Source organism: Terrapene carolina, unplaced genomic scaffold (assembly GCF_002925995.2).
Source record: "Terrapene carolina triunguis isolate 2854851 unplaced genomic scaffold, T_m_triunguis-2.0 Scaffold580, whole genome shotgun sequence".
NCBI classification, from domain to species: domain Eukaryota; kingdom Metazoa; phylum Chordata; order Testudines; family Emydidae; genus Terrapene; species Terrapene triunguis.
In genome coordinates this window covers 4536048-4548600 of record NW_020664931.1, presented here as the reverse complement: position 1 = coordinate 4548600, position 12553 = coordinate 4536048, and the positions used below count along the sequence as shown (strand labels likewise).

Genomic DNA, 12553 nt, shown 5'->3' with positions numbered 1-12553 from the left:
CAGGCAGTATACATGCACATGAGATTACAAACCCATCTCTTAAGCGCGTGGGCACCAGCTGCAAGGGTGATGTCAGGTTGCCAATAAGTTTTCCCAAACACAGACGCTGAGGCGAAGGTCACTCCTGCCTTGTGGCCATGGAAACAGTGTGCCGTAACCATGGCTAACAATTTGGGAGCTAGCATTCCTACATCCCCCCCTGTTTTATTTTATATGCGGTGTTTAGACAAAGTACCTTATCTATACAAGGTCACAATAACTTCTCCCAGTCTTTTGATTGCCTTTTACTTCTAACTCCTGCTTTCAAACACACAGTGATCTGGACAAGACAACACAACCTATATTGGTAGGTTTGCATTTCTTATACCTCTACTACAATATATACTGCGCATGTCCTCCACAATTCAATTTCCACAACACTAGCCACATCAATTTCTACACAAGGTGTAACTATTTCTTTTTTGAACACCAGGTAAAGGCCGTTTACTTAACATATAATTTAAAGGGCTATCCTTAGAGGGTTTTACCAGAGACCCACCCATCTGCCTGCTGACACTCTAACAGAGAATTACACAGAGAACAGAGGGAATTATGGCCTAATAGGATCTTATTACAGGAATTTTTACTAATACTGACCGTTACAGGGGACGGGACAGAGGGATCCCAATTCGACCTCAGAGCTTCATCGCACGCGATGGCTTCCACTCTGAGGAATTACGAATGAGAGGCTCAGTTCCGTTCACACACCTAACGCCCAATGTATAAAACAAAAATTCATTAACCGGTTAACCAAAACAGAACCAGACCAGAACCAGAACCAGATAGTATCTCCTTATCCTATTAGAATTCACCTTATCGGAGCACGAACCCCAGGGGCTGCGGAGAGGCAGAGAAAAGGGGCAAAACACCCCGTTGGCGCCGTTCCCAGTTCGCCGCAGCTGTCCGGAGTCCACTGTCCGAGCCAGGAGAGTCCCGGCGGAGTCGCTAGAGACTGTTACCGAAATATCGGGTCCACCTAGCTGAGAGCCAATAACAGCCAGACGGGGATAAGGAGGAGTTGCTTTATTCTGCAGAATAAAGGAGAGCTTTGCACCTTAGTACAAAAACTCTGTCTCATACACATTTTACCATTCCAATTATCATCCTGGGGATTTGAAATCCCCATGCCTATAATTACTTACTCCTTTCCTTCCACTATGCCCTCAAAGTTTCCAACCTGTTTTCCAGTCAAGAAGCCGTAACAACCCGCAGTCCGGGTACCAGGGGCACTGGCGGTCTATTTCCCTTAGGGGGTCCTCAATATGAGCGACCGGGACAACGATGCATGATCGCTGCCGTGTAATCTTTTGTAACTCTCTTGTGTGCTCCTTCTGGGCACTGGAAAGTTCCCCCCCCCATACTCACGAATAAGAGGCGGCAAACAGCCGCGGGCGCGCTCGGCATATCCAGCCGGTGAGTAGAGGGGTATCACGTCGGGGTCACCAGCTGTGGTGACGACGCAGGAAAGGAAACAGAACGCCAGGTCTGTGGTACGTAGCTTCTAAAGTCTCAAGCCAAAAGCCTCCCAGGAAAAAACCTTTCCTGGGGTTTTTATTATATTACTTGCTTTGTTTACAACACTTCTCATTGGTACAAATCTTGCGCAAACAGAAGGCAGGCAGTATACATGCACATGAGATTACAAACCCATCTCTTAAGCGCATGGGCACCAGCTGCAAGGGTGATGTCAGGTTGCCAATAAGTCTTCCCAAACACAGACGCTGAGGCGAAGGTCACTCCTGCCTTGTGGCCATGGAAACAGTGTGCCATAACCATGGCTAACAATTTGGGAGCTAGCATTCCTACAGGATTCTACCTTTCTTGGGCTAGAAGGAGGGATATTGGCATATTTCCAACAGGATCATGCTTTCCAAGAAACAGAGCTTTACAGTTTGCAGCAGTTCATATGTTTAGAAATCTGCTCTTACTTCCTGAATGCCTAAGTGCTGGAAGACATATGGTATATTTCTAAATACAATTTAATTCAATAGCTATTTTGCCATTGGTGGACTGAAATATAGTTTATTGGCTAAAAATACAGCTGGTGCAAACGAGTCTGAATAGCACAACAACAACAACAACAGAAAAACAGTTTAAGTCTTCTTGTCTCTTAGTTTACTAGTCTTTAAAGACCTGATCCTTTGCACAAGGCATCTATTGACTTCTGTATCAGACCCAAATGTGCTTTTTTTTCTATCCCCCCCCTTTTTTTTTACTAGCCTGTAAGAATGAAAAGTGTTTTTAAAATGATACTGTTTGTTTTTTTATTATGACACAACAACATACAGGGACATATTATTTGTTTAAAAATATTATTTCCTGACTGAAGTATGACAGATTTTACAGCTAGAGCAAATGTGAACCCTTTTGGGGTGTAAATTGTAATTAGAGTTGTGCAAAATAAAGGACAGATTTTCTATTTCAGTTAATGCCAGAAACACTTCCATTCAACTTTTGATAATGCCACACCTCCTGAAATGTCTCTTTTCTGCATAATTCAGGGCAATGCCTCTTTTTGTTGCACCAAATAATATGAAAGCACTCACAGCCAGGATTGTTCAAATTGTGTTCCTTTTCAATTTTTGAGCAAAAGTGGAATTTCATTTGGATACCCAGTATCTTAGAAAATTTTCCTTTGTGAGGAGAAGAGAAGGTGGGAGACTACAGCCTTGTCCTAACTCAGGCATAGCCACAATTTAGCCATTGGTGGGAGCTAACTAGCTGACCCCTAAGGATAAATAAGGAGGAAGTCAGGGTTTGCACTAATTAGCTCAATCAGTAAAAAGCAACAGAGAGTCCTGTGCTACCATTAAGACTAACAGATGTATTGGAGCATAAGCTTTCGTGGGTGAATACCCACTTTGTCAGACGCATGTAATTCACCCACGAAAGCTTATGCTCCAATACATCTGTTAGTCTTAAAGGTGCCACAGGACTCTCTGTTGCTTTTTACAGATCCAGACTAACACGGCTACCCCTCTGATACTTCGCTCAATCAGGATTTATCTCAATTACCATCAGCGGTATTACACATAGCTTTTATCTTAGATTTTAGCAATAAAATAAAAATAAAATCACAAAACAAAACCAACCAAACAAGTTAGTGTGATCACTCTTAAAAATGTGCTACTTTAATTTTTTTGATTCATGTTCCAGGATATTAAATGTACATATATTAAGATTTTCTTTACAATACCATTTATCTTTGTATAGAAGGCTCTTTTGATTAGCAACCCCCTCCCTTGTTTTGTAACCACGCAGTTTTTAATATAACCCTTGTTTAGTAGTTGCACCTTTACCCTGCACATTAACCTCTCAAGCTTCTGGGGAAAATAATTCTATTCAATAGATCCCACTTTCTTTTTGTAGCTGTCTTTGATTTAAACCCATAGGAGAAAGAAATTACATTTACTATAAAAGATAGTTTCTAAAGGAAACTATATAATATCCTATCAGTTGCTGGGTAGATAATGATGCTTGAAAAATGTAAACTACAATATGGTTCATTAAGATGGTCACTTATCCTGAAAATGACAGAATAATAACGTGTTAACAGTGACCCTTCACCCTGCTTGAAATAATTGTTTGAAAGCTTAAAGTGTGGTTTTATTCTGAAAAGTGACTGTATAAGTGACAACTTCTGGCTGAACAGGTCTGTTTCTTCTGTGCATTTAGAGTCATACCTACTGACTTGAGTGACACATACATTTTTACCTCTTTTATACTCTTATTATAGCCCTGCACAGCTCCACAGCTAATAAAGATTGCACAGGTTCCGTTTCTTCTTGTGTACCATTAACATACTGTCCAACTGCCCAAGTTTGGCTTGGACTGCTCTGTGGTTTTGAACTCAGTCCCAGGGACTCTAAGTGCTGCCCAAATCAGCTGTTGAAGAGTGTTGGTTTTTTAAGTTATGTACATGCCACTAGACGGCCATGTACAGAGTAGGAAGGCAGCAAGCTGAGTGCAGCTTCCTGTGGCTTCCTGCATCCAGGACCAAATTAAGTTAATACAGGGCCCTCTTCTGGTTCCATCCTTATGGCCTAGCACTCCCCATGGAGTGAGAGAGACAGGCATCCCTCCTCATGGCAGTAATGGTAGAGGCATATACAGGCCAGCTGTGTTCATTAGGTTGCCCAGAGACTGACTCTGCTGCAGACCCTGATTCCTGACAGTACCCATCCCCTTGAGGGCACCTCCTAGGGGACTTAGGGCCCAGTTTCTCACAGTACTTCTGATGAAACCCTCACAATAGATCATCTCTACCAGTTCCCAATGTTGCTCCTATGGACCATTGCCTTCCCAGTCTGCCAGGTATTGGAGCCTTCCCCTAACTCACTGAGAGTCCAGGATTCACTGGAACAAGTATTCCTCCTGTCTGCAGACTATTATAGGTGGCAGGTTGGAGTGGTTTGGGTATGGGTTCTTGGTGAAGGGCTTTAAAAGTGAGATGTGAATGATAGAGTGGATCTTCCAGGATATGAACAGCTGTAATCTGAAGGCCACTGGGTTTACCTGTTCTGTAATCTTGAAGGGGTCCAGTTTGTTGTAGTCTGGTTTGGTGGATAGGTGGCTTGATTTAAGGTGCTGGGCAGAGAGTCACACCTTCTCCCCATGGCCATATTGGGGGCTGCCTGACAGTCTAGTATGGCATGGTGTTTATAGGCTTCTTTGGTAGACTGCAAGTGTTGTCTGAGCTCCTGGTGCACCTGGTGTAGGTGGGAGGCTAAATCTGCAGTGGTCATGAGGGGGTAACTTAAGTCTAAGCCGGGGTGGAAGTAGTGGTGAAAGCCATCGTTCCCAAGGAATGGGCTATGTTGGGTGGAGACATGGATTGCATTTGTGATATGCAAATTCTGTGTAGCACAGGCTGGGTAGCCAGTCATTCTGGTAGTTACTTAGACAGCAGATTGACACTCTCTGTTTGCACATTAGTCTGTGGGTAACAGGCAGATGAGGTGAGGTACTCAATGCCAAGGAGTCTGAGAAATTCAAACCAGAGTTGAGAGATGAACTAGGATACCAGTCTTTTGAACAGCTCATTATTAAGTGGTAAGAAGTACTGGTTTTGGATTGTAATCTTCTTTAGAGTTTGGTAGTCCACACAAGGCTGGAGGAAGAGGCCTTTCTTCACCACAAAGAAGATAGGGGCCCCACTGGGGACAAGGAGAGTCTCTGCAGGTTTTCTGCGAGTTAGCTCCAGCGGGCCTGTAGTTCCAGTTTGGAGAAGGAGAAGATGTGCCCAAACGGAACCTCTGCTCCTAGCTGGAGGTCAATGGGGCAGTCACAGCTGTAATAGAGCAGTAGGGTGTCTGATTTCTTTGTGTTAAACACATCCCTCCTGTAAAAACCTGAAGTGCATCTTCAACTATGCTCATGACTCGGGTCATCAAAGATCGCCCCCATAGCTTTAACAAAGTCTCAAATTGTGCTAGTAGTGGGCTTGATTTTTCCAGGAGCAGAGACACCCACATCAGGGCCTCTCCCATAAGCAGGCTGATATCATTCCCACCTGGGTTTGGTCAGTGGAGTATGACTATGGGTGTAGGAGAAATAGGGTCTGATGCTGATTTAGGAACCTACAAAATTTGTGGTGATTGCCATTGAACTTGTCAGGCAGAGGGAGGTTGGGCTTGCAGGAAACAGGGATTGGAGCTGAAGGCAGCATGGCTTGAGCTTCCAGGATTGCATTCTGCACCTCCAGGATGGCAACCTGGGCTTGCAAGGTCTGTATGGCTTCCACTGTCTCCATCAGAGATATTGACCTTTGTAGGAGCCATGCTCCCCATATCAGCTCTAGTTTCCTTATTGTTGGTGTCTTTTGGGCTGCTCAAACTGTCAGAGTCTGGGCCATGGGTGGTGTTGCCTAGTGGTTGGAGCAGGAGCCTGTAGCCAGGAATAAGAGCCCAGGGTCAGAGCTAAAGTCAGAGGCTAGGGACAGAGCTGAAATCAGAAGTCAGGAATCAGAACCAAAGGTCAGAGTTCAGTTACCTTGCATGAACCAAGGCAGGAGCAGGACTGGAACAAGTTGGGGCAAGGCTGGGAACAAGCAGGCACAGGAGTTGTCGCAGCTATAGATGAATGCTTTGAGCAGACACCAAGCTGCTGCTGGGTTTAAGAGCTGGTCTGCTGATTTTTCCCACCAATTAGACAGTGTAGCCAATCAGGCAGCCTACTACAAGATATCTGCGCTCGTCAGGTTGGCCAGAGACTGGCTCTACCACAGGCCCTGATTCCTGTCACCTGTCTGCATGCTCTACCCAATGCCAGCTCTCCATTTGAATACCTCCAGCCAGCACAGTGGGAGCACGAGCCTCTTTAATACTTCAGTAAAAGGGGGCAAAACTGAGTTGGGTCGAAAAAGGCCCAATGTTGTGGGGATCACAGGCAGAAAAATAACAGTCACAGAAGAAAGACCTAAATATTGGAGAGAGAATAGGATCTTAGCAGGAGAGAAAAATAAATGATCTCATTGAGAGGAGAGAAAATGATGCTTTCAGTAGGACAATCCCCATGCACTTTCTGAGAGGGGGCAAAAAGGAGAAAAGTCCCATGTGTTCTCAGGGGAAGGCCCCTGGGGAGAAGAAAAGACTTTCAGTCTTCCCCCTCCAGAGAAATGTAGTGTTGGAGAAGAAGAAAGAGGCATGCCATTGTCCCATTAAGATCTCATTATTAGAATAGGCCTGCCATCCTGCCATATGAACAATCTTGAGAGGGCTTCTCTTCCAGAAGACATCCACTGGTAGGGAAAGCTTATACCTTCTCTCCTATACCCCTAAAGTCCTCAGTTCAGTGTGAAAAAGAAAATAATGAATATAATAATATGAAAGGTACAAAGTTTTGGGGGATGAATATACTGTAGCTATTAACACTACAGTATTTTAAAGGTACTTAATACAGAAAAAGTCCTACAACAGGGTTAAATTCTGTCCTCAAATGTTCATGAGCAACTCCCACTGCCTTATCCTAGAGCAAAATTTGGGCAATTTCGTCTCCTATATTACAAAGTTCTGTTGGAAAGAGCCCTTCATATTGATAAATTTCAGGTCTCCATGCAATATCTGGGCATATATAAACTATTTTTTCTTGGACAAGAATCACCCTTTTTCTGAAACTCCAAAATGACTCAATAAATTTTCTCCAAATGAAAAAATGAAATAAAGTCTGACAGGATAATCTGAGAAAATCCACAGAATCCCCTGAGGTGATGCTAGTATTAATACATTTCATGCAAATGGGAACAGCTTTCACAGCTTTCACCAGTTGGCCTCCTTTTTATCAAATCATAATCAGTGAAGTATCTGTACAGGTGTTTGTGGATAGATATATTATTTTTCAAGTTTGAGTCAGTGAACTATATGTACAAGTCTGTGTATTATATATATTTTATATGCATTTTAAAAATACTGTCCAGTAAGAGATTTACATGGATTTATCAAAGGTCAATAAAACCACTCAGATCGGATTTCATAACATTTTGTATTCCTAAAGCATTTGAACATCTAAGCATACTGTCAGCAATGTTAATACTGATTTTGGCACTGACCCTGCAATCAGATTTCTGTGTGTGAACCTTATGCTCCTGTGGAGTCCTGTTGAAGACAGTGGGCTTCAACAGAGATGGAAGTGTCAGCAGATCTGATTGTCAGGACCCGGCTTTAGTAGTTATTTTTTCTACAGTATATTTTTAAGAAGAATGAGGGACTCTAGGTGCTGAATGTTTGTGCAAGTAGAAACTGTTTTAGATCAGACAATTGTCGGAAAAAAACAGAGTTCTCACTCTCTTTTTTGGGTGCAGCAAATCAGATACTTTACTCTCAAGCAATCTACTTCCACACATTGTACTACTGAGAAGGGTTAAAAGAACAAGTGGGCTATTAGACTATAGAAGTCTTAACAGGTAGTTTGAAATTCCTTCTTTTTCATGCTGAAAGTCTGTTGGGTTCCTTTCTGCACACCATTAGTGGATATTGACTTAAATAGGACTAAACCTTCTATACTACACAAATAGCTCAAGTTACATCCAGATTGCTGAATCTCCCCCTCCCCCCAGCCAGTAGTTTTTCTCCTGAGTATTAGAACATTTTGTAGGGATAATGGGGGGGAGGGAGACTAACCTCATCCATTATATGGTAATGGAGGTCCAAGGTTATCTTTTACATCCATTACAGGTAAATAGAAACGTTGAACAGATATGCTGCAGATATAAATTGAAGACTGTCAATGGGGAGCAGTTTTTCACTCCTGTTGGCCTGACATTCCTAAATGTACCTAAAAAAGTGTTAATTTAGCTAAAGGAACAATACAGCATTTATTCCATAGAACTGAACATTGTGGTGTCTTTTAGGAACAGATGAAATATGACTTGGGTTTATCATAAAAAAACCACCCTGATACTTTGTATATGTATCTGTCTTTTGTGTCTGCGTGAACTGTCTCATATATGATGGTATGGTATATTGTAAAGGTTTCACCAACATAAGTTAGTGATTTCTGCATTACAAGTGGCCTATACAGGTCATCCCAAATGAGTGCCAGTAAAACAATTACATCACTAGATCATTAACTATTCAGTATATGCTCATATATTTTACTGAAAAACAGATTTAGAAATATTTGAGTTTTTTAAATTATTGGTACTTTTATTCATCTTGTTCCATCTGTAATGCCAGGTGTGGGTGTGGATGTATATGTATATTAGGGCTGTCAATTAATCACAGTTAATGGATGCAATTAACACAAAACAAATTAACTAGATTAAAAAATAGTTGTGATTAATCACAGTTTTAATTGCACTGTTGAACAATAATAAAGTAGCATTTATTTAAATATTTTTGGATGTTTTCTACATTCTCAAATATATTAATTTCAATTACAATATAGAATAAAAAGTGTACAGTGCTCACTTTATATTATTTGTTATTACAAATATTTGCACTGTAAAAAAGATAAACAAAGGAAATAGTATTTTTCAATTCACTTCATACAAGTCCACTCAGTCCTACTTCTTGTTCAGCCAATCGCTAAGACAAACAAGTTTGTTTAAATTTACAGGAGATAATGCTGCCTGCTTATTTACAATGTCACCTAAAATTGAGAACAGACATTCTCATGGCACTGTTGTAGCCGGTATTGAAAGATATTTACATGCCAGATATGCTAAATATGTGTATGTCCTTCATGCTTCAACTTGTAGGCTTTAAAGTTTTGCATTGTTTTGTTTTTTTAGTGCAGTTATGTAAAAAAATAATTCCACATTTATAAATTGCATTTTCACAATAAAGAGATTGCTCTACAGTACTTGTATGAGGTGAATTGAAAAATACTATCGCTTTTGTTTATCTTTTTTACAGTGCAAATATGTGTAATAAAAAATAATAATATAGAGTGAGCACTAGACATTTTGTATTCTGTGTTGTAATTGAAATCAATATATTTGAAAATGAAGAAAAACATCCAAAATATTTATAATAAATTTAAATTGATATTCTGTTATTGTTTAACAGTGTGATTAAAACTGCAATTAATCACAGCAATTTTTTTAAATCTTGAATTATTTTAAATAGTTTGACAGCCTCTCTCTCTCTCTCTCTCTTTTGTACAATTAGAGTTCATAAAGGACTATTAGTAACTTCTGCAATTATATGAACTAATAGTATAGTTTTAAACTTTTTGAGGCAGGGACTTTTGTGTTTGCATAGCACTAGCATATTGTGAGTACTGTTGGAAACAGATAATTACTATTATGTATGACTTTTTTACTGGTAGCACCCACAGTGTACTAGGTGCTGTGCAAACATAAAGGCCTGATCCTACATTCCTTAGGTTATTAGCACTTTCCACATATAACTACTAATAAATAAAACTGGTTGGGAAATAAAATTTTTGATTCATGAAAAATTTCAGAATTTCAGAAAAAAAATAATAATGAATCAGATGAAAACATCAAAATTTTTCATGGGACTGAAATTCTGAAATATTTTGTTTCATAAACACCAAAATAAAATATGCTCCTCAGAATCCCATGTTCCACAGCAGCCTGCCTGGCAGGCTGGTGGAATGCCAAGTTTCCTATGCTCCACAGACTCAACTGGCCAGTCAGGCAGATGGCCTGCTAGGGAGTTGGCTGTCTGGAAAGCCAACCAGCCCAGCAAGCCAACCACCCAGGGAAATGGGCAGCCCTCCCACCTGCCTGTTATGTGGGAAGCTGAGGAGCCAGCCAGCTGGGGAGCTGTCTGACTGGGGAGCCAGGAAGCCCACCCGCCCACAGGGTGGGTAGCCCAGAGAGCTAGTTAGTTGGGAAGCCAGCCAGCATGGAAAGGCAGCCAGTCTTTCCCAGTAGAGCTGGGTGCCTGGGGCGCCAGGGATCCGTGGGAAGCCAGCCTGCCAGTGGGACTGCCAGTGAGCCTCGGGAGCTGGGTGAGATAGTAGGAAGCCAGCCTGCCTGTGTGCCTAGTTTCCATCAAAAGTTTCAAGGGAAATGACATGATCCTGCAGAATATTTCAAGTCCATCAAATCAGCATTTTCTGATAGAAAACTGTTCAGTTGGAAATGTTTTGACCAGCTCTATTACTAAAGTTATCTACGGTAGTTATGTGTATCAGAAATAGTGTTTTTCATCCAGGGTGGTGTGTTTTTTATATATTTATTTTAAATATTTTTAGAATGAATTCTGGAAATGAATATAAAAAATCTTACACCTCTCTTTAAGGGGCAACAGTTTTTTACAATTACTTTTCTCCTGCTCCACAGGTCAATATATCTAATGTGCTTTGCCTTTAAGAAATCATCAAGTTCTCAACCCTGTCAAGCTCATGGATTCTCGTTAGCTTCCGTAATCCTTACGGGAAAAGTACCATATTTTTATTTTCTCTGGAATCCAGAATTTTTTATTTTTTTTCATTGTGTTCCTTATTTCTTAGATCAGTAATTTTTTTATTCCTAATTTCTCCTGGATGTTTTTCTTCCTTGCCAGAATAAATTTGTTGTATCAATTTTTTATTTAGTTATATATTTTGTAAAGAGGGAACCAAAATATTTTAAAGTGTATTAAAAGTTTTATTTGATGTAGTGTTATTGCTCTCAAAGGCCCCCCTTCAGCAGTCCCTTTCTTTTCATCAAAGCAATTAAGCACATACTTAACTATTTTGGTATCTGATCCTGTGCTTTTAAGTCAATGGGAGCTTTATCATTGATTTCAGTGGCCACAAGATCAAGCCCTTGCTGAATAGGGATAGACTGGTGTATGTGCTTGTCAGGGCCTAATTTACTATATCACACTCAGATTAGAAATTGCTGTTCTTTATAACCAAAACTCAGATTGTATGTTCAGTAACTGCTATCTCTATAGTCTCCTCATGATGCGCAGAAGTGCAGAATTCTAATTCATGCCTGCATGAATATCAATATAATTTGCAAAAAGTAACAGAGGGTCCTGTGGCACCTTTAAGACTAACAGAAGTATTGGGAGCATAAGTTTTCGTGGGTAAGAACCTCACTTCTTCAGATGCAAGACGCTTGCATCTGAAGAAGTGAGGCTTTTACCCACGAAAGCTTATGCTCCCAATACTTCTGTTAGTCTTAAAGGTGCCACAGGACCCTCTGTTACTTTTTACAGATTCAGACTAACATGGCTATCCCTCTGATAATATAATTTGCCTTATTTTAACATTGAAAAAATAACAATAATTTTGAATTTTGAAAAATTCTCAGGCTGATGTATAGAGGAAAATCTAGCAATTTCCAGCAAATATTGGAATATGTATCAACTATACATGACATATTTTTTTCTCTAACTCTTTTCAGAGCCAAATTTTGTGTCATCCTATGACATTGGAAACTTCACCTACTTCTTCTTCCGAGAGAATGCAGTAGAGCATGACTGTGGAAAAACAGTCTTTTCCCGGGCTGCTCGGGTCTGTAAAAATGATATTGGGGGCAGATTTTTGCTAGAAGACACCTGGACAACCTTTATGAAGGCTCGTCTGAACTGCTCTCGCCCTGGAGAAATTCCATTTTACTACAATGAATTACAAAGCACTTTCTTCCTGCCAGAATTGGACTTAATCTATGGGATCTTTACAACAAATGTGTATGTAACTTACATAAAATTTGTTACTTTTTCTGTTATATTCAGAGTCAAGTCTAAGGCGCTCAAGCTCCCTTCTGGTTCTACATGTGGAAGGGATATTATATAAACAGATCATCTTGTACTGAAATATTTTGACGGTCTGCTCTACTAGTTCAGACCAGTGGTCCACCTAGTCCAGTGTCCTGTCTCCAACAAATAATGGTTAACGCCAAATGCTTCACTTAGCAGGGCCGGCTCCAGGCACCAGGCACCCAAGCTGGTGCTTGGGGCGGCACCTGGAGGGGGGCGGCGGGGCGCTCCGGCCGCGGGGGAGAGCGGGGCCACAGCAGAGCTCGCCGCCCTCCCCCGGGTGCTCTGGCCGCCCTCCCCCCGGCCGCCGGGGGGAGAGCGGCGAGCCCCTACCGGGGCTCGCCGCCCTGCGC

The 12553-nt window shown here is 41.3% G+C and overlaps 1 protein-coding gene across 1 annotated transcript in view; it reads left to right on the top strand.

The window, feature by feature from the left end:
* SEMA5A (semaphorin 5A) overlaps positions 1-12553 on the top strand; it is a 668054-nt gene that overhangs the window by 387582 nt on the left and 267919 nt on the right. The window contains exon 7 of the mRNA XM_026659123.2: positions 11846-12131. Coding sequence (XP_026514908.1) covers positions 11846-12131 — 286 coding nt within the window. The remainder of the gene's footprint in view (positions 1-11845; positions 12132-12553) is intronic.